Here is a 19,247-nt window from a genome sequence, read left to right as displayed (position 1 = left end):
AAGCTGTAAGTTTCCTGTTGTTTCTAGTTGATTATGAGTTTTACTTATGTTGAATGGGTTTGAAATATATTCTAAAATTTCCGCATCTACTGAAATGATGTTTTTTTCCCCCTTTTAAATGGTAATGCAGTGAATAACATTAGATTTTCTAATGTTAAGCTGGTCTTATATTCCCGGGGTAAACTTATCTTGATCGTGATGTATCATTACCTTTGTTTAAATTGCAGGATTCAGATTGCTAACATTTTCTTCATGATTTTACATCTATATCCGTATGTAAGATTGGCCCATAATTATCTTTTCTTGTATTATCCTTTTCTGGCTCTGTTACCAAGGTTATATCAGCTTTCTAAAATAATTGGGGAGTGGTCCCTTTTTCCTATTCATTGATGAGTTAAAGCTTGGAATTAATTGCTCCTTGAATGTTTAGTAGACTAATCTGTAAATGCAGTTGGACCTAGCGTGTTTTGCAAGGGGGAGAGTGGGGCGGATTTAAAACTCCAATTTCTCTATCTTAAAGAGTTATAGATCTATTTAGATTTTTCATTTCTTCTGGAGTCGATTTGGCGTAAACAGTGAAGAATACAAAACTGGCTGAAATAGATTTTTCAGTTTGAATTCCCGGATCATGTAGGCAGTATGAATCTGAATTCTAAACCTGCATGGAGATTGGCCTGTGATTACAAATTTCCAGGGTTTTTTGTCTTTTTTTTTTCTTCTCCCCTCCGGAGCCAGATGTTGAGGCAGATGAGTTTCCTAAACATCTTGTCTCCTTTAGTAGGGCAGCTTTTCTTTTACTTTTTAAGTAGTTGGCCCTTTCATTGAGGTGGGGGCCCTTTAGAGATCTTGGCTCGCTGGGAAGTTTTCTCTTCCAACTCCTCGCTTGCATGAGCCCAGATCTGTGCCTTAAACGTCACATTTTAAAGCCCGAGGCTCTAGATTTCTAGAAACAAGCCATCACCCTTAGAACTTCAGCTTCAATACCCACTTACTATTCTATAGATTTGTGCTCCCACATTTTTTGTTTCTGAAAATTTTATTTTCTTGGGAGCACAGGAATGTAACCAAAGGGATGTTTTAAATTTTGCATCCAGAATGTTTAGGTGTTTTTAGCTGATTGTTTTTAGAATATCTAGTCTGTCATACTACCTGAAGTGGAAGTGTCTAGTCCTTCTTTAAACTAAACTAAATAAATAAGTAAAATAAAAGGGAGAAGTTTTGAGATTCCGCAAGAAAATGGAAGGATTGATGCTTATAGACTAGGGCTTCCCAGTAACAACCTTCTAATACAGCAATGTCCAGTCGAACTTTCTGTGGTGATGGAAATGTTCCACATCTGTGCTGTCCAATGTGATACGAGCCATACGTGGCTATCAAGCACTTGAAACGTGGTTGTATGACTGAGGAACTGAATTTTAAATTTCATTTAATTCTAATTAATTTAAATGTAAAGTTACATGTGGCTAATGGCTATTGGATAGGACAGTGCAGAGCCTTCTAATGTTTCCAAACAAGCTGAACTAAAAAATTATCAGCAGACAAATGCCTCTGAAGTCAAGTGAAGAGTTACTGCTGTAAAGGTCCCTTACACTCTGCTGTCTGGTATTCCAGCAGGTCCTCTGGGGGCTGAGACTCCCTATGAGCTCATCTTTTCCTTGAGCCAGGCCCTCTTATGAGTAGAATTCTGACCTTATGCATATTCTAATTAGCATTATACAGTTGGTCCTCCAACAATGTGGGGCTTAAGGGCGCCAACCCTCTGTGCAGTAGAAAACCAGCTACAACTCTACAGTTGACCCTCTGGACGCGTATCTGTGGATTCATGTAGTAATGCAGTAGTTACTATTAAAAAAAAATCTGAGTATATGGAGACCCTGCAGTTCTAACTCGTGTTGTTCAAGGGCCAAGTGTATGCTTCTTTTCTTTCCTTTTTTTTCTTCAGCTAAGACAGCAAAAGAGATGATTTACTGTACACATTACATTCAGCCGCAACTGAGAACAGAACTAGTACAGAATGACACAGGTCCAGGGCAAAGGACCAAAAGGGGTCGTTTTGATATGAGCAAGGTGGGTCTCTCAAAGGTTGTCGAGGCAATCAGAATGGGCATACACGTTCCAGATCCACTGAGACAAGTTCTAGACAGTAGGTATGCAGCCCAACAATTTCTACCAGCATCCCTGGCCTCCGGCTTCCCTTGTTTCTGCTCCTGTGGCCTCCATGGGTGTACGATTTTACTGGGACCTCTGCCTCATCTTTCTTCTTTTGTGCTTGAGCCTGCACCTTTGCTTCTTCCTCCACTTCGCTCTCATGGCACGGAGGTTTCTCAGGAGATGGCACTAAGGCTGAGAGCTGTTTCTTTTCTTTTTTAAAAATGTTGTTTCAAAGAAAAATTTCACTTTGAGTGACAATTATTTTTCTGGAAAGCAGAGACTTCACTCTCCTGAAGTTTCCACCAAAGCCACCATATTTCAACCAGTCTTGCTAATAGCCCAGCTGGTCACTCATGCTTATGGGGGGACGGGGAAGAGGAGCTAGAGAAAGTGCTATAAGTTTAACTGGACTAGTGCAAGCTCACCCAACAGGGTTTTGAAAACCCAATATGCTCCCTCCCACCAAATTAAAAAAAATTTAAAAAGTAAGGGTGGCGAGTAGAAAATACCAATGGTTTGCTGACAAAAAAAATGTTGCCTGCCATTTCAGTAAACAACAAATACTGCCACCATCAAGCCATCAGCCACGCAGCCACCCCATGGTGCACCTGAGGGGAATTCAGGATGGAGAAAAAGAGGATACCAGCCCTAGATAGTTAAGATGCATATCTAAGGAACAATTCCAAGGAGCCCAGACTCTTGTATTTTCCCATACACAGACAAGCACTAAAATCATTAACTTGAGATGTCTCTTTTTTGTGATTAGCAGTAATCTTTTTAAAATTAATTAATTAATTATATTATTTATTTATGTATTTATTTTTGCTGCTCCGGGTCTTAGTTGTGGCACGTGGGACCTTCATTGCGGCATGGGGGATCCTCAGTTGTGGCATGCATGCGGGATCTAGTTCCCCGACCAGGGATCGAACCGGGGCCCCCTGCATTGGGAGTGTGGAGTCTTACCCACTGTACCCCCAGGGAAGTCCCCTAATAGTAACCTTTTGATGTTCAACTACATTTTTTTTTTTTCAGCAGAAACTCCTATATATCCTGGCTCCTCCCTTACCTCTTTGGAACAGCTCCTCAGAGCTATCCTGACAGTCCGTCTCCCCGGGCTGTAGTCCTCAGTAAGGTCCCTGAATAAAATATAACTTTTAACTTTTACATTGTGCGTTTTTTTTCCAGTTGGCAGGTTTCAGCAGGGGTGAGCTCACTGCTCAGGAGATGATGCTGATGTGCCATTGGTCCCTGGAAGGGTGTGCTCGAGCACTGGGAGGTTGCAGAGAAATTATCAGTAAAAATTTTACATGGCCAAAAAAAGAAAAGAAACTCCGATGGATGAATCATATTCATGCTGCAAATCACAACCCTGGTAGCACGGTGGACACATGGTCAAAGTGGGTGAAACGGAGCAGGACACTGTGAAGCCTTCCTGGGAGCAGACCCCAGCACTACCCCCATCTCAAGTCTGTAGAAAACCTTCAGCCTCCTAGACCTTCCCAGAGTTTCAAAGAGCAAGTTGAATCAGAGAAGTGAGGAAATGCAGCGACAAAGGAAAACAGTCAAACAAGACAAAAATAATAATAGTTTAGCCATAAAACAAAGTCAAGGACCCTTAGTTCCTCCTCCAGGGCTAGAGATAATATCCTGAGCCATATCCCTGAGTTATTTCGCAGAGACTGAAGCCCCCACCAGGTGGAAGAAGTTAACTGCAAACCGCGAGCTGACCATAACTGTGTAGACTCCCAGCCTCTCTGGAACTAGAAGGTTGATGTTGACTCCAGAAATACCACCTAGTTACATCACCACCAACCAATCAGAAGAAGTCCAGGAGCTATCAGGCACCCCATGACCCTCTCCCTCATCTTGTCTTTAAAATCGCATCTCTGAAAGTCATCAGGGAGTTCAAGTCTTCTGAGCATGAGCTGCCCACTCTCCTTGCTTGGCCCTACCTTGAGAGCCTTGCTACTTTCCTTCACCGCAACCCAGGGTGGGTAGACTGGTGGGCTGGGGGGAGCACACACAAGCTCGGTTCAGTAATGTGGATACAGAGGGGCAGGAGCCTCCAGGCTGGAGGTTTTAGAAATGTATTTCAGTCCCTGTTCACTTACCTTTCTTTTCAGCCAAAAGTACTGAGAACTGAATAGGATGAACATTTCTGTAAAATGAAAACGGGTGAAAACTGGAAATGATTTAAGGGCTTGCTCTAAAAACAAACTGACCAAGAAATAGATTGGCTCAACAGATTTATTTCTGAAACATCCCTTCCACTCTAATCAATGTGGGTGTAATTCTGATTAAAATGTGCTTTCAACCACAGTGTCAACGCATTGAGTCCAAACGGCGTCTTTTGGCTCCTGCCCCTGGGAGGCTGGGGCAGCCCTCTCCCCTGCAGCCTCTCTAGCCCGCCTCTTTAGGGACTTGTTGCCTTCTCGCTGCCCTCAGCACCGGCCTGCACTCGGGCCGGCTAGCACCAGGGGACCAAGGGGAGGTAACTTGAATTAAAACGCTCGTTCCGGGTGGATCCCAGGGATCAGCGCTCCGAGGCTCCCTAAGGCCGGAAGGGATGCGGCCTCCGGCGCGGAGCACGTCGGGAGTTGTAGTCACCGCCCCTTGGCTGAGGTGGGAGGAGGCGGCCGGGAGGGGCGGGGCCGCGGCGAGGTTCGCGCAGGCGCACACCTCCCGCCGGGCAGCATGGCGGACACAGCGCCGCAGCCGAACAAGAGAAAGCGCGAAGTGGATGCCGAGGAGGCGGAGGCGCTCAGCACAGAGGGGAAAGAAGCGGGCGTTGGGAATGGTACCTCTGCCCCTGTCCGCTTACCTTTCTCCGGCTTTAGAGTGAAAAAAGTGCTGAGGGAGTCTGCGCGGGACAAAATCATTTTCCTACACGGGAAGGTACCATTAGGCAGCCCTGGGGAGGGGATGCGGGAAGGAGTGACCCAATCGTCGCCTCGGAGGCGGATTTTTTTTTTTTTCTTTTTTTAGATTCTTCGGAAAATACCAAGCACATTCCTCGGTGGGGAGCGGGGAAGGCAGAGTGCACTAAAATGCAGGGGGGTTAGTTCGTGGAGGAGGCAAGACTACCTGTGAAATTAAGGGAATTAACACGCGTAGGGCTAATTTTCCTAACTCCTCTTTTACTAAAAAAACCTAACATTTGTAGAGTGTATTGCCGATTCATAATCACATGTTGAAGTCCCTAAGCAGTCATCAGTCATTCATTAAACCTGTAAGTTGCTAGGAACCCAGCAAGTGTTGCCGGACGGTCTTGCTCATCCAGGCCCCAGGTAGGGACCTAGAGACTGGGAGGTCTGATCCTTGCTATAAAGAACTCCAGCCGCAGCCGAGGAGACAGTTTATTAAATTGGTGATTCAGTTCCACATATCACGCTCTGACAGTCCAGCACTGAGCTGGGTGCGGGGGACGTAGTGATGAAAGTTACCATCCTTGGTCTTCAGGAGAGCAGAGTATCTTCAGGTAGGCAGACACCGCTGCCTCTAATGCCATGTGCTCAGCTTTCCAGCAGGGGCTGAGGAGAGACTGGAGACCACCTCAAGAACTAGGGAGGACGCTGGCCAAGGGTTCTCCAGAACTCCTGGCAGGAGCTCTCACTTTTGAGAGCATCAGGGGGACCTGGCCGAGGCTTCCATGCCTCTCTGTGTCTCTCTCTTTTTTTTTTTGGCGGTGCTGGATCCTAGTTCCCAGACCAGGGATTGAACCCACGCCCCCTGCATTGGAAGCGTGGAGTCTTAACCAGTGGACTGACAGGGAAGTCCCTGCAACTTGTTTTTTACAAGGTTCTGTCTGGTTCTCTCACCCCTACCTGTCTTCAGTCTGCAGCACCTGCTGAAGATTTTAGCCATGAGAACCTTCGACCTAGAAGCCTGCTGGGATACCCAGATTCTAGTTTCTGTTTCAACATTGACTATTCGTGTGACTTTGGGCAAGCAGTCGTCTCTGGACCTCAGTTTCTTCGTCTGTAAAATGGGGAGAATTTGACAGAGGCCTTGTGAGCCTAAAATAGAAGACAGCTGAGAAGCTTTGCATCGTTTAGAAGGAGGATGTGAGAGCTGCCACAAGGATTTGGGTTGATGAGATGCCTTCTCTGGGAGAAGAAACATGGGCGCCATCGGCTAGACTTCCCCAGAGGGAAGACTGCAGGGAAGGAGATCCCAGGTGCTGGGATTGCAGAGGTCCTGGGAGCTTTTACATCTTTTACCTTTGCTCTCCAGGCCTCACCTGTGGTTCTGCCCCTGGGCCCACTGATGGTGTCTCACCCACAGGTTAATGAGGCTTCTGGGGATGGGGACGGAGAGGATGCCATTGTGATCCTGGAGAAGACACCATTTCAGGTGGACCACGTTGCCCAGCTCCTGAAGGGCAGCCCTGAGCTCCAGCTGCAGTTCTCCAATGATATCTACAGCACCTATCACCTGTTCCCTCCAAGGCAACTGAGTGGTGAGCACGTGGGGTGGAGGTGGCTGCCTGTGGGGAGAGTGGGATGGTGGGGAATTAGGGGGTGTGGTGACCACTCCACAACTGATTTGCATATTCTAGTGCAGTGGTTCCCTGTGGAGGAAGGAGCAATCTCTGAAGACATTTTTGGCTGTCAGATCTGGGGAGGTGGGGTGCTGCTGGTACCTAGAAGGTGGAGACCAGAGATGCTGCTAAATATCTTACAAAACATAGGATGGGCCTCCACAACAAAGACATGGCAACGGTGCCGAGGCTGAGAAACCCAGTTCCGGTGTGATGTGTTTTGGGGTGAGAGTGTGATTCATAGGATAGAACGGTTTCATCTACTAATTGAGTAATAATGATTGTCGGCACTTATTAAACCCTTACTGTTGTGCTAGCCACCATTCTAAGTACTCTACATGTGTCATTGTACTTAGTCTTCAGAATAGCCCTATCGTGATAGGACTTTACAGGTGAGGAAAATGCGATTTGGGAAGGTTAATGCTGTGTGTCTAAGATCACACAGCAAAAAGGTGGCAGAGAAACTGAGATCTTTTTAGTCGACTGAGGACTTGCTCACCACGCGGCTGTGGAATGAGCCGCGTGCTGGGTGCTGCAAGGTCAGTTAGTTGCCTGAAGGAACTCACTTTCTAGGGGGGAGACAGTGTGATTGACGAAGGACTTGAGAAGGGCAGGGGCTTGTGGGTTAAAAGGCAGTGATTTGGTTTTGATTGCAAGTATTTTTTTAATTTATGAAGAAGTGGAAGAAGAAGATTCCGTGCCTAAAGCCAGACGCGATGTGAGCTTTTCTCCTTTAGACGGTTAGATTCAGGAGGCAGCTTCGTGGGAAGCATGAGGCAGCCTGGTTGACCTTGAAGGTTCCTTCCAACCAGGAAATTCTGGAATGTGCTTTGCAGCCCAGGACAGTTTTATAATATCCTTCTGTCTTTATTTGTCCTCCAACATTTAAGAACAGTTTGGCTTTACGGATATCCTGCCACAGTCTTTTGGATAGACTTAGTCTTTTCTGCACCCCCGAGAAAGGGTTCTCTTGTTGTCCTTCGGAAATATATGTGAATGCTTAATGTGAGACAAGCAAACTTTTCACGGCTGGAAGCAAAAGAGCCCGGTCCTTTGTTGAAAGAGGGCCAGATTGATCGGTTCCCGTTGACGGAAATGGACGGCTGTATTTGCTTTCTCAGGCGCTGACATTTAAGCAGACATAGTCGTCAACACAGCGTGACGAAGCATGACAGTAGCCAAACACTGTAGTCAAACATGACGTGGGGCAGCCCCCAAACTACAGGCTCTGGGACCGTTATTCTGCTGCACCCCTTGCCCTTGCCTTACCCTTTTCTCTGTCCACCCTCCCCACCCTCATCCAAAATTCAGAAGGTTTTGCTCCACAGAGCAACCTTGTAGAACTCCCTTCCATATTATTTTTTTCAGCACATGTACTTCTGTGGTGCTGCACACAGTGGGTGGTGGCTACTGCCCCGTCTTTCTATTTTTGTCATTTTTTTCCAGGATAAGCGCTGAAAGAGGCAGTGGATTATCAAGATGACAGGTGTTCGTCCCCATTCAGCCCCGGAGATGTCTGCACCTCTTCCCCAGTGCTGTACACTCCTACCTGGGAGCCTCAGGTTTTAGCTCACCTTTTCCAGGGCTCACTGCCTTTTTAGCAGAAGCACACAAACAGTGCATTATATTCTTATTTTTCCTACTGAAACTAGGCATGGCAACTTGGAAGTCATAACAGCCTGGCTCAGGGCTCCACCCTCATCCCTCTCTCATCTCGCTGTGCCTCCTGTCCCTGGATGACATACCAGATCAGGGATTGGCAGACCTTTTCCATCAAGGACCAGAGATAAATGTATTAGGCTTTGTGAGCTACTAGTGGTCTCTGTCACATATTCTTTTCTTTTTTAACCTTTTTAAAAACAAAAGTACTGCTCTTATCTTGCTGGATATAGGAAAACAGGCCATAGGCTGGATTTGACCTTCTGGCCATAGTTTGTCAACTTCTGTTCCAGATTTTTCCCACTCACAGTGTGGTCTGTGGACCAACAACATTGGTATCGCCTGACAGCTTGTTAGAAATGCAGACTCTCAGAGCCCGCTCCAGACCGCAGAATCAGAATATGCGTTTTAGCAAAAACCCCAGGTGAGTCACATGCACACGAAACTTGTTGAGAGGTCCTGGTCTTTGAACACATCTGTGGGTGATGTTCACATTTATTTCTCCATCTCTGACCTCTCCAAGAACCCCAGGCTCATACTGAAATAAACACTGACTTGACATCTCCATTTGGCGGTCTCGTAAGTACCTCAGAGGTAAAATGTGGGAACTGATGCGCTGTCTTTGGAAGCACTTAGCACCTATTAAATTGTAGCCACTGTAACTGTTCTGATGTGCTGGGCCCTGTGCTGGGTGCTGGAGCTTCAGAGATGAATGAGAGGTCATCTCTGCCCGCTCAGTCTTGTTTTGAGGAGGGGGCACCCCACAAGCTACTGTGAAAAGGGGGAAGTAAACCTCTCAGGGTTGGGTCACTGCCCGGATGTAGGGAACAGCGGTCCTTGGACGTTGGAGCCGTGTCAGACTCATTTCCAGGCCCCAGCAGCCAGGCCTGCATCAGGTGTTCAGTAAATGACCCCTGAAGAATGAACCCACAGACCAGCCCACCTCTCTTTTGTTTCCTGTGGGCCAAGCATTCCACAGCCACGAGGTGGCAGCACGGCCAGGGTATTCCTCTGGCCTTGGTCCTCAGGCTTCTCGGCCCCGCCTCTCCAGTCCCAGTCACCAGCTCATTTCTCAGCTGGCTGCTCTGAGGACTTCTTCTGGTATTTCTCTGTTCTTTGGCAGACTTCTTCTCTTCTAGCCTGAGGTTTTGCTGTCTCCTCACTCACCCCTTCCACGTTCTCAGCCGACCACAAAAGGCTGTTCAGCGAGGCCCTCATGGCCCCCCTACCCTGTTGACCTAATAGAGCACAGGCGTCGAAGTCCGACCCAGCCAAGCGCTAACACTTACTGGTGCTCTTTCGTAGTTTTCATATATAGTGCAGGGGTCAAGGGGTCCGCCCTCCCTCGGCTGGGATCCTGGCTTTGCCATTTACCAATTGTGAGAACTTGAGTGTCTGTATTCAACCAACAGATTAGGGAATGCCTGCTGCCAGGTACACACAGGCGAGGGCCTCAGACGTTACCTCCTTTGGAGTCGTAGTGGGGAAGTCAGACGGCAACAAGGAGACACATCGACACGGCCGTGAACAGGAGAGGGGCTGCTCGGGCTGGGGACCAGGGCTCTGTGGACACGACCCCCAAGCTGAGGCCTGAAGGATGGAAAGGAACCAGCTGTGCAAAGAGCTGGTGAGAGGGGCGGGGAGAATGCCCCGGGCTGAGGCTGCAGCACGTGTTCTGGGGGAGGAAAGAGAAACAGAGCAGCGGGAGGCTGGTGGGTGGTTGGTGACCGAGCTGTGTGGCCCAGATGAAGCCGAGGAAGCAGCTGCAGTTATTTCCTTGTTAAATTAGGTTAGTAACCGAACCTACGTCAGGATGGTTATGAAATAAATGAGACAAGAAAGGGTGTTTTAAGATTTTTTAGCCTCTATCCACAGTGAGAGATATATAGTTTACATTGTGACCCAGTGCAGAGGGATAAATATATGTGAATATAAGGTACAGAAAGAATTCGCAAAACAGTACTTACCCTTAGTTTATGGGACACGCTCTAGTATTCTCATCTTCATTCCAGTCTTGTCTGTTTCCTTTTGCTTAGATGCTGGTCCTAACCTCCTAAATTAATTTCCTCACCCCTGTCATGGGTTATGACCCACTGGGATGAGGTATCTGAAGCACTTAGCACAGTGGCGTACGGTGTGGACTCAGAAGTGTTGGTCACCTTTTGTTGTTGTTTTTCCACCTTTAAAATTATATGAGCCTTAAATGGAACAATATATGTAACAGAGGGAGGCACGCCTGGCCCTGACCACGGTCCGGTTTCCTTTGTTGCCCCTGTAGCCATGTGGCAAATGTGAGCACCGTGTGGGCCAGATGGCAGGGCAGAGCCTGGTCCCCTCCTGCTCCAGCTCTCACGCTCTCACGCCCTGTGGCCCATCAATGGAGCCCTTTCATTGAGAACTCTGTTCTCTTACCTGGGGAAGAAGGGGGCAGATAGTAGGGAGAGGGGTGTGACTCAGAAATCCGGACTGCCTCTGAAAAGGCCATTGTTTTCCCTGCTGTTAGAGCAGGGGTGGGGAATCTCAGGTTCAGAGCAGAAGGCTTCTGTGTGTGAGTGAGGCCGGGCCAGGGAGCAGAGGGACCCCTGGGAATCCCATCTTCTCGTGGTTGCAGGGAACTCCCAGAACTCGGAGCTATCTAGCTGCAGGCCCGGTATTCTGTACAGAGGCAAACCCTGGGGCTCTGGAGGAGGGGCATTTTAAAAGGCCAGCCACTCTCATTAGAGTTTTCCTGGCAGCATAGAACAAACTAGAAACAGTCCAGATAACAACTAACAATAAGAGTAAGTAAGTAAATCCTGCGCCGGACTACTTCTCCACCCAGCTACACACGTCAGGAAGGAAGACTCTACACGCACAGAGCCGGAAAAGCAAGACATAAAATACTCACCGTGTGATTCCTTGATTCCGATTAGATCACGTTGAAAAACAAGCAGAACTAAACAATACACTGCTTGGGGATGCGTTCATGCCTCATAAAACTAGGAAGACAAAAAGAGAAATGATTAACCCCCAATTCAGCAAAGTGATTATCCCTGGCGGGGCAGGGCCGAGACTTCAGTTAATATTTGTTTCTTGGGCTGTGTGCTCCATGCACGGATGTTCTTTTATTTTAGGTCTTTAAACAGTATATATTTTCTATTTATGTACATATGTGTGTGTATATGTGTGTATGTAAAATGTGTGTGTATATATACATATATATGTGTGGTATATACACACACACACACACATTTAATATTTACAGTATATCTCCCAATTAAAAGTTAAGAAAAACTGGCAAGTCCTTGGAGGAACTAAGAATATTCCCCAGGTGCATTGTAGGGCTCTGCCCTCATTCTCAAGTTTGGTTTCTAGTCACTGTTGCTGCAAGTAAAAGTGTTTGATTAAGGCTTCCTGCCTTCCTCTGGGTCTGGGGCACTAGCAGACTTTTGTTTCTGTTCTGCCTTCTGCGGACGAGGGAGCCCCGTGCTGTGCGGTGCCCACTCGGGTCAGTGCCAGCGGGCAGAGGAGGGTGGCATGTGGCCTCCTCCAATGACCGGAGGACAGGGCCGGTACCAGGCTCCGTGGCTCCGCTTCAGCACAGACTGGCACAGGCCTCTCACCCCATCCCCTCGGGTGTCCTCCGCAGCCCTCCCGGCACAGCTGAGCTGAAGGACAAGTGCAGTTTGAACCGTGACCAGCAGGGGAAGCCTTGCCAGACAGGTCTCGGCCAGGACAGCACCAGAGCAGGGTGGGGAAGGGCGCCAGCGTCACCCAACACGAGAAGTACCCCAGGCTCAGGGCCACATCACGGAATTGCTCTGAGACTCAGTTTCTCTGAATGAGAAATGAGGAATCGAGTAGCCGACTAGCCTACCTCAGGGGGCTTCGGTATCTGATGAGGTCATAAAATCATCATTTCTCAGCTCTGAATGGGATCAGAGGTCAGTCATCAGAATTGCTTGAGGAGCTTTCTTGAATACAGAGTCTGGACCTACTGACTAAGAATGTCTGGGGTAGGCTGGGGCATTTATCAAAGTCGTGCAGTCACACGGTCAAGTAGAGACAGGCTCTGGCCTGTCTGGCCCACCCTGGTTCTGCCTTCCAGAAGTAACTACCATTAAGACAATTTCTGGGGTTAGTGCTTCTGGTGACTTCTTCTAGACACTTCACTGGGTAATATGCTTATGCAACTCTTTCTTGATTTATCGATTTTGACATTATCAGTTTCCCACAGTGGAAGAGGAAAGTCTTAGCTCCTTTACATTTCCCTCACCCTCCCTCCCTCCCTCCTCCTCCCAATTTTTGATGTTTATATTATTATTACCAGGGTTTTTTTCTTAATTGCCTTTGGAATCCTAAATATATCGAAATCTTTAGTCCTTATTCCATGTACTATAGGTTGTATCACTGTGCTGGGGGAGAGTATCGGTGAGAAGCCTCCGGCCTTCCCTTCCCAGCACCTCTTCTGTCCTTTGCTGTCCCCCAGCTTCTCTGTCAGCTGTACTGTACTTGTATTTCACAGCTCCCAGGCAGCCCTGAGATCACGAGGGCAAACCACTTACAACCATTCTGTACCCGGACAGCCATTCTGTTTTTCACATTCAGTACAGTATTCAATTACGTGAGATAGCGACACTTTATTATAAAATAGGCTTTGTGTTCGATGGTGGTGCCCAGCTGTAGGCTAACGTTAGTGTTCTGAGCGCGTTCGGGGTAGGCTAGACTGAGGTATGGTGTAGGTTAGGTGTAGTAAATGCATTTTCGACTTAGGGTGGGTTTATCTGCATGTAACCTCCTCATAAGGTGAGGAGGACCTGTACTCTGTTTTTGAAATTACCTAGTCATTTACTTTAATAATTTGTTATGTATTTCCTTCCTTCCTTCCGGAAACACTGTTTCCAAAATGCTCTTCTCTTTTCGCTCCGATCTGGAGAGCTGATTCTTAAGGCGTGCCTTGAGCGCCCAACAGACTTCCCTTCCACAGCTGCTTTCCTGGGTTAGATCCACTGTCTTCTGGATGCCGCGTCTTTTTCTTTCTTGTTTTACTCTTGTTTAGCTGAAGTGCATTCTTAAGTACTTCCTCAGAAAGAATAAATGAGAGGGAAACTTTGAATCTTTTGTTTTGCCCTCACTTTTTTTTTTTTTTTTTTGGCCACACCACGTGGCTTGTGGGATCTTAGTTCCCCAACCAGGGGTTGAACCGAGGCCCTTGGCAGTGAGAGTGTGGAGTCCTAACCAGTGAACTACCAGGGAAGTCCCTACCCTCACTTTTAATTTATGATTTGACTGAATACAGAATTTAAATTTATTTCTCCTCCCAATATTAAAGGCATTGATCTCTTAAATAAAGCATTGTTGCTAATAAGATATCCAATGCCAGTTTAATTCTCATTTCTCTGTAGCTAACTTCGCTTTTTGTTGTCATTTGTTTGCTCTGTTAGTTTCCTTCTCTGGAAGCATATAAGATGTCTTCTCTCTTTAGTGTAGTGGGGTTTTGTAATGCTGTGTCTAGGTTGGATTTTTTTTTTTTTTTTCATTCACTCTGCTGGGTACTTTTGGACCCTTTCAATTTAAAGTCTTATGTTAGCCTTTCACTCTGAATATTTTTTCTATTATTTCTTTGATAATTTCCTTCTCTCTGTTTCCTTTATTTCCTCTTACTGGAAATCCTATTAGTTGTTAGACTTCCTATATTGGTCCTGAAACAGGAGGGAAGGGGACAGGGCACAGCCTTTGAAAGAATGATAGAGCCCGAGGACATGACATAAACTGATTAGAACGAAATGGGTCCAAGATGGCAGACAAGTCAACTTCCACTAGACCTTGAGCCTCAGTATACACTCACTGTAACACATCAGCAAGCTAAATGACACACCCACAGGCGCCACGACAGTTCCAAGGATCCATAAGAATCAAAAAGTGGGCGCTGGTCCCATTCCTGGAAATCCCCGCCCCTTCCCTAAATAGCTGGAATACTCCTCCCACTCATTAGCCTATGAAATTATCCACCCCTATAAAAACTGACAGCCCCATACCCTGGTGCCTTTCTCACCTTCTGAGATGGCCCACACTCTGTCTGTGGAGTGTGTTTCTCTCTAAATAAATCCACTTCTTACCTATCACTTTGTCTCTTACTGAATTCTTTCTGTGATGAGACATCACGAACCTGAGCTTCCTTAAGTCCTGAAAGCAGGTGTGTGATCTCAGTTGGAAGACCGTGGGTTTTGGCTGGGTTTGAGTCCCGGCCACGTGGGTTCAAGTCCCAATCTGAGGTGCACGGTTTCAGTCCCATGTGCTGTTTCTGTTCTCTTCCTTTTCCCATCTGTCTTTTCTTTCTGTAGACTGGTAGATGGTCTTGACATTGTTCTCCAGACCTCCTAGAGAAGGTTTTCATTTGGGAGCCACCATTTTAATTTTCTTTCTTCTCGTCCTCTGATTATTTCATTTTCATAGCGTGTTGCTCTTGCTTCACAGAGGCCAAAACTGGGTTGACTTTCTCTGACACACTAATTAGAATTGTTTTAAAAATTATCTCCTGACCCTTAAATGATCCCATTTCCTCTGGGATCTGGTTCTGGTTGTTTATTTTGGTCATTCTTTTTTTCCCTCAGCTGTTTTTCCCTCAGTGTCTGGTGAATGTTAGTTCATTTGTATTTATTTTATTAAAAAAATGTTTTTTGGCCGTACCATGTGGCTTGTGGGATCTTAGTTCCCCGACCAGGAATCGAACCTGGGCCCTCCGCAGCAAAAGCACAGAGTCCTAACCACTGGACTGCCAGGGAATTCCTGCTTCATTTGTATTTAAAAATGAAGAACCAGGCTGATAGTCTAGTGAGCTGATAGGTAGGTCTGTTTTCACAATAGGCCCCTGTTGGGTGGGTAGCTGCCCGGTGCTGTGCAGACGGGGAGTGGGGCTTGTCGGCCGTCTGGCCTTGCCTGAGTGTGCAGTTTAAGCAGTGTGTGCTCCGGAGCCTGCATGCTCTCTTGTCCACCATGGCTCATGGGCCAGATCTGGCCTGCTTCCTTTTGTATGGCCCATGAGATAAGAATGGTTTTTACATTTTTCAAGAGTTGTTTAAAAAAAAAAAGAAAAGAAAACTAAGAAGAGTTTTCCTACCCCTGCTCCAGCCCAAGGGTTAATATCTTTGGAGCACATTCCTCTGTTTTCATCTGCGTTAAGTGCCTGCCCCTAGGATGAAGGTAGGCAATGGATGGAGCCAGTTGGTACAGCTCTTCTCTAGAGGGGGCCTTTAGTTGGTCCCAGTCTCCAGCATCGTTTCCCATCCTGTCCTCTGTCCCTGCTTGTTTAGAGCCCACATCCTCTTCTGGTTCCTGTGGTGCCATTGTGTGGGTTTTTGAAACGGCCTGAGAGTCACTATTAAATAGGAGAAGGGGACCTTCCACATATGTCTCAATATGCTGGGTGGGGCTCTGTAGGTGTAGGGAGCTTAGGCCATAGAGAAGTTACCCCATTGAGACCGTGGCCAGATGGAGCCAGTGTTGGTGAGCTGAGACAGACACCTCGTTTCTCCCAGACTCCCTTGCACAGAGCGAGTCCTAGGTGCTCATGCACAGTGGGTGGGGTGTCAGACATGGCCAGATCCATGAGATATTGAAACCTGTGTCCCTCTGACCTAGCGTTTCTACTTCTAGGTGTCTGACTTAGACAGTCACTCATGCACGTCACAAAGAGGGACCAGAATGTCCACTGCAGCATCATTTGTGATAGAAAAAATGAAAAACAAAACCAAAACCAAGCTAAGTGACCCTGTGTGTGTGAAGGATTAATAGGCATGGTGCGTATGCAGCCTAGGCTACAACGCAATTGTTACAAAGGAGGGAGGAGGTCTGTGTGGACTGTCATGGGAGATCTCTGAGGTCACAGATAACCCCTAAAGACTCATCCCTCTTGTGCTTAAAAAATAGACTTCTATGTACATGTGTTCATGTATATGTAAATTTATTCAAGAAAAGACTGGAATAATGAGCACCGAACTATTATTGGTGTTTATGCCAATGAAAAGGATTAGGGGTTAGACTTCTGAATTATTTGAGAATATAATCATGTGATGCTCTGCTAGAGATTTTTTAGGACGTTAACCTCATCTCCAAACAAACCAAACAAAGAAGCAGACCAAAAGATTAGCCTGGACTGGGGCCTCTGGCTATGTCCTTACTTCACAGCCTGAATGACCCTCATTGCATGGGGCTTGTCAGTTCATCAACAAGTACTGTGCACCCCCAAATACGCAGACCCCAAACTCTGGAGATTTACACTTAGCTACACAGACATACCTGGGAGATACTGGTCAAGAGTGTGTGGCCATGGAGGGGTGATGCTGGGAGTTGGCGGGGTGGGCTGTGCACAGTTAGCTCCTCCCACACCTGGAGACGTGAAGGCAGAAGGTTGTTCCCGGTGAGGACAGCGGTGTGGACAGAGCTGCGGAGTGGACTCAGCTAGCTGGGGTTTGACACGGGGCTTCTTTAATGGGGCAGGGGAAAGGCGAGCCAGCCCACAGGAGTCTCTCTTCATCAGCAGAGGCCGCCTAAAGATGGCAGATTTCTGTCTGCCTTTCTCCCTGGGTGCTTCAGAGCTTCTGACACCAGCAAGCCAGGGCCCTCTCTGGGGCTTTGAGGGACAGTGGAATAACAACAAGCAGAAACTTCAAGATGGAAAGGCCGCTACCGCCAGAGTAAAATTCTTGTCCCAGAATCTGGGTTCTGCTTTCCTCTCAGCTGTCTGTCGGGCCTCGCCTGCCCCTCCCCTGCCAGCTGCGCTCCGAGAGCCCTCGGGTGCGGCCTCCTCCGTGCCCCCATCTCTTCCTTCACCAGCTGGGAGCAGAGGCCTCTGTTCAGTTCTCTGCTTAGACTTGTGGCTTCTGTGGGGCTGGGAAGAGCTGGTGCGTTCAGAGCCTATTTAGACGTGGCTAGATCCTGAGCTCCTGAAATGTGGCCACCGCGCTCTCTCAGTCTCTCAGATGGGGCAAGGCACCAGGACTCTGTGGCAATCTTAAGGCTCGAGTCAGCAGAAAGTCAGCTTACTCAGGACCAGTGGGCGAGGGTGGATTACCCATGCGCTGCTTCCACTTCAGCCTGGGCGGCCTGGTTCTGATCCGTGCTTCTCCGTGAGCGAAGGCCTAGGCTTCCGGTCGTCGTGGCTCCCCGGGAGGCGGGGTGTCCTGGGCCCTCCACCTTCTCGCCTTGCGCCAGCACACGCAGGATGCCCTGAGACTTGGCACCTCTGCTCCTTTCAGAGTGAAGTAAGGAGATGCCTTTAGACCGGAAGTTGAGATTGAGGCCGTCTTCTGGGACTCCTGAGTGTTCAGTCTAACAGCTCTTAGAGTCTGGTCCGCTGGGCCCCAGAACAGTTTCTTCCCGCGTGTGGGGTTAGGGTCTCGCCAGGACTGTCGATGGCAGCTCCATTATCTCGTTAGATATCTGCTCTCATCCTTCTGTTCAGATGCAACTCCCGTCCTGCCACAGCAGTTCCCATCCCTAAAGGATGTAACCCCTGGGGCTGCATTCAGAGTCACGGAATTTGTGGCTGGGCCGTCAGGTCAGGTCCTGTCAGACCCCCTCCTGACCCTCCCGGGCCTCGGAGGACCAAGGAGAGGGGGCGCTGAGGAGCCTGCCGGAGCCAGGGTCTTGCTAAATCAGCGTCTGCCTCTCCTCTGTCTCCAGTGGCAGCTCTGTGCTTTCCTTGAGACAGGTAGTCAGCTGTTTGGAGGTTTGCTGTGGGGCGGTTGAAGCTTCTTGCCAGTAGGGTCCTGACCACACCCTTCAGCCCTGTCTATCCTTGACCGGGAGGTCTTTTCAGGCCTCACTTGAGTACTTTCAGCGTCCTGCAGCGTGGGACAGTGTACACCCTGCCCCCGGCCTCCTCTTCCAGCCTCCGGCCTGCTCCCTGGTCTCTATGACACCAGGGCTGGGGAGGGTGTTGTCTGGCCGGGGGGAGGTCCCCAAGAGGAGGAAAGAAAACGCAAGTCCCGGGAGACCCCCCAGCAGCCTCTCCCCTTGCCAACCTTCTCTAGGAATGCTCTGATGGGGTGCCCTGCCAGCCTGGGTCTGGCAGCCCATCACCCGGGGGTCTGCTTGGCTCCTGTGGACGGAGGGTGGGGTGGGCCTCCCAGCCCGCTCACGCTTTGCTCTTGCTTCTCCCCTGCTCCCCTGAGCCTGCACATCTGGGTCAGGTAAGTTGAAACCAGCTCATGATAATGGAGGGAGGGCAGAAGCCACAGGCTGGGCCTAGCGATGACCTCATCGGGGAGAAGTCATCAGCAGCGCTGGAAAGCAGGCTTGTTTGAACACATGTGTGGGAAGGAGAGCAGACTGTCTGCGGTTTGCATTTTCATGTTTCATGTGCAACAGCCTTTTCCTGGGGATTCGGCTAAGCGAGCTTTGGCAGAGAGTAAGAAAGGCGGCTGCTCATTCCTGTCTGTAGCCCTGCCTCTGAAAGCAGTTGGGCTTTCGTGTCTGGGCGGGGGACAGGGGTGGTTTTATCTGTTGGAGAAGGATGTTCAGGAGACCCTAGTTAAGGGTCTTGACAGGCAGGACGGAGCTCTGTGCTAGCCCTGGGCACACCAGGCTGCGGAGAGAGGGAGCGGGTGTGGACGGGGCTGCTGTCATCTGGGGTGTGTTGGTGTGACCGTTCCTGCCGCCACAGCATCCCTGTAGAGAAACAGCTGCTGCCCTGAGCCCCACAAGGGCGGCGACCACCTTGCCCCAGGCCTCCTTCCCCACCGTCCATCACTGTCACAGTGGGTGGGCGGCAGGGCGGTTGGTACCACCCACGGAAGTCGAAGCAGCCATCATTCCTGGCTGTCCGCGGGCTCGTCTTCATCCCTCTGTGCTCCCCTCCAGAGCCTGTTCCAGCCCAGCATCTGGCTTCAGCGGACCCCCTGGGGCCGCTCCTCAG

General features: G+C 48.7%; 1 protein-coding gene across 2 annotated transcripts in view; it reads left to right on the top strand.

Moving 5' to 3' along the window:
• Window positions 1-4,768: 4,768 nt before the first annotated feature.
• The window catches only part of DCPS (decapping enzyme, scavenger), a 33,800-nt gene continuing 19,321 nt past the window's right edge, over window positions 4,769-19,247 (top strand). The window contains exons 1-2 of one of the 2 annotated variants that reach the window (XM_082844731.1): window positions 4,769-5,046; window positions 6,436-6,610. In XM_082844731.1, the coding sequence (XP_082700857.1) occupies window positions 4,846-5,046; window positions 6,436-6,610 (376 nt within the window). In that variant the 5' untranslated portion in view covers window positions 4,769-4,845. Of the gene's footprint in view, window positions 5,086-6,435; window positions 6,611-19,247 lie in introns of both variants that reach the window. The other variant, XM_082844732.1, reaches the window with a different exon arrangement.

Source organism: Leucopleurus acutus (genome assembly GCF_964270905.1).
Source record: "Leucopleurus acutus genome assembly, chromosome: 8".
Lineage (NCBI taxonomy): Eukaryota > Metazoa > Chordata > Mammalia > Artiodactyla > Delphinidae > Leucopleurus > Leucopleurus acutus.
Note: the sequence above shows the minus strand (reverse complement) of the source record. Positions and strands in the feature narration are given on the sequence as shown.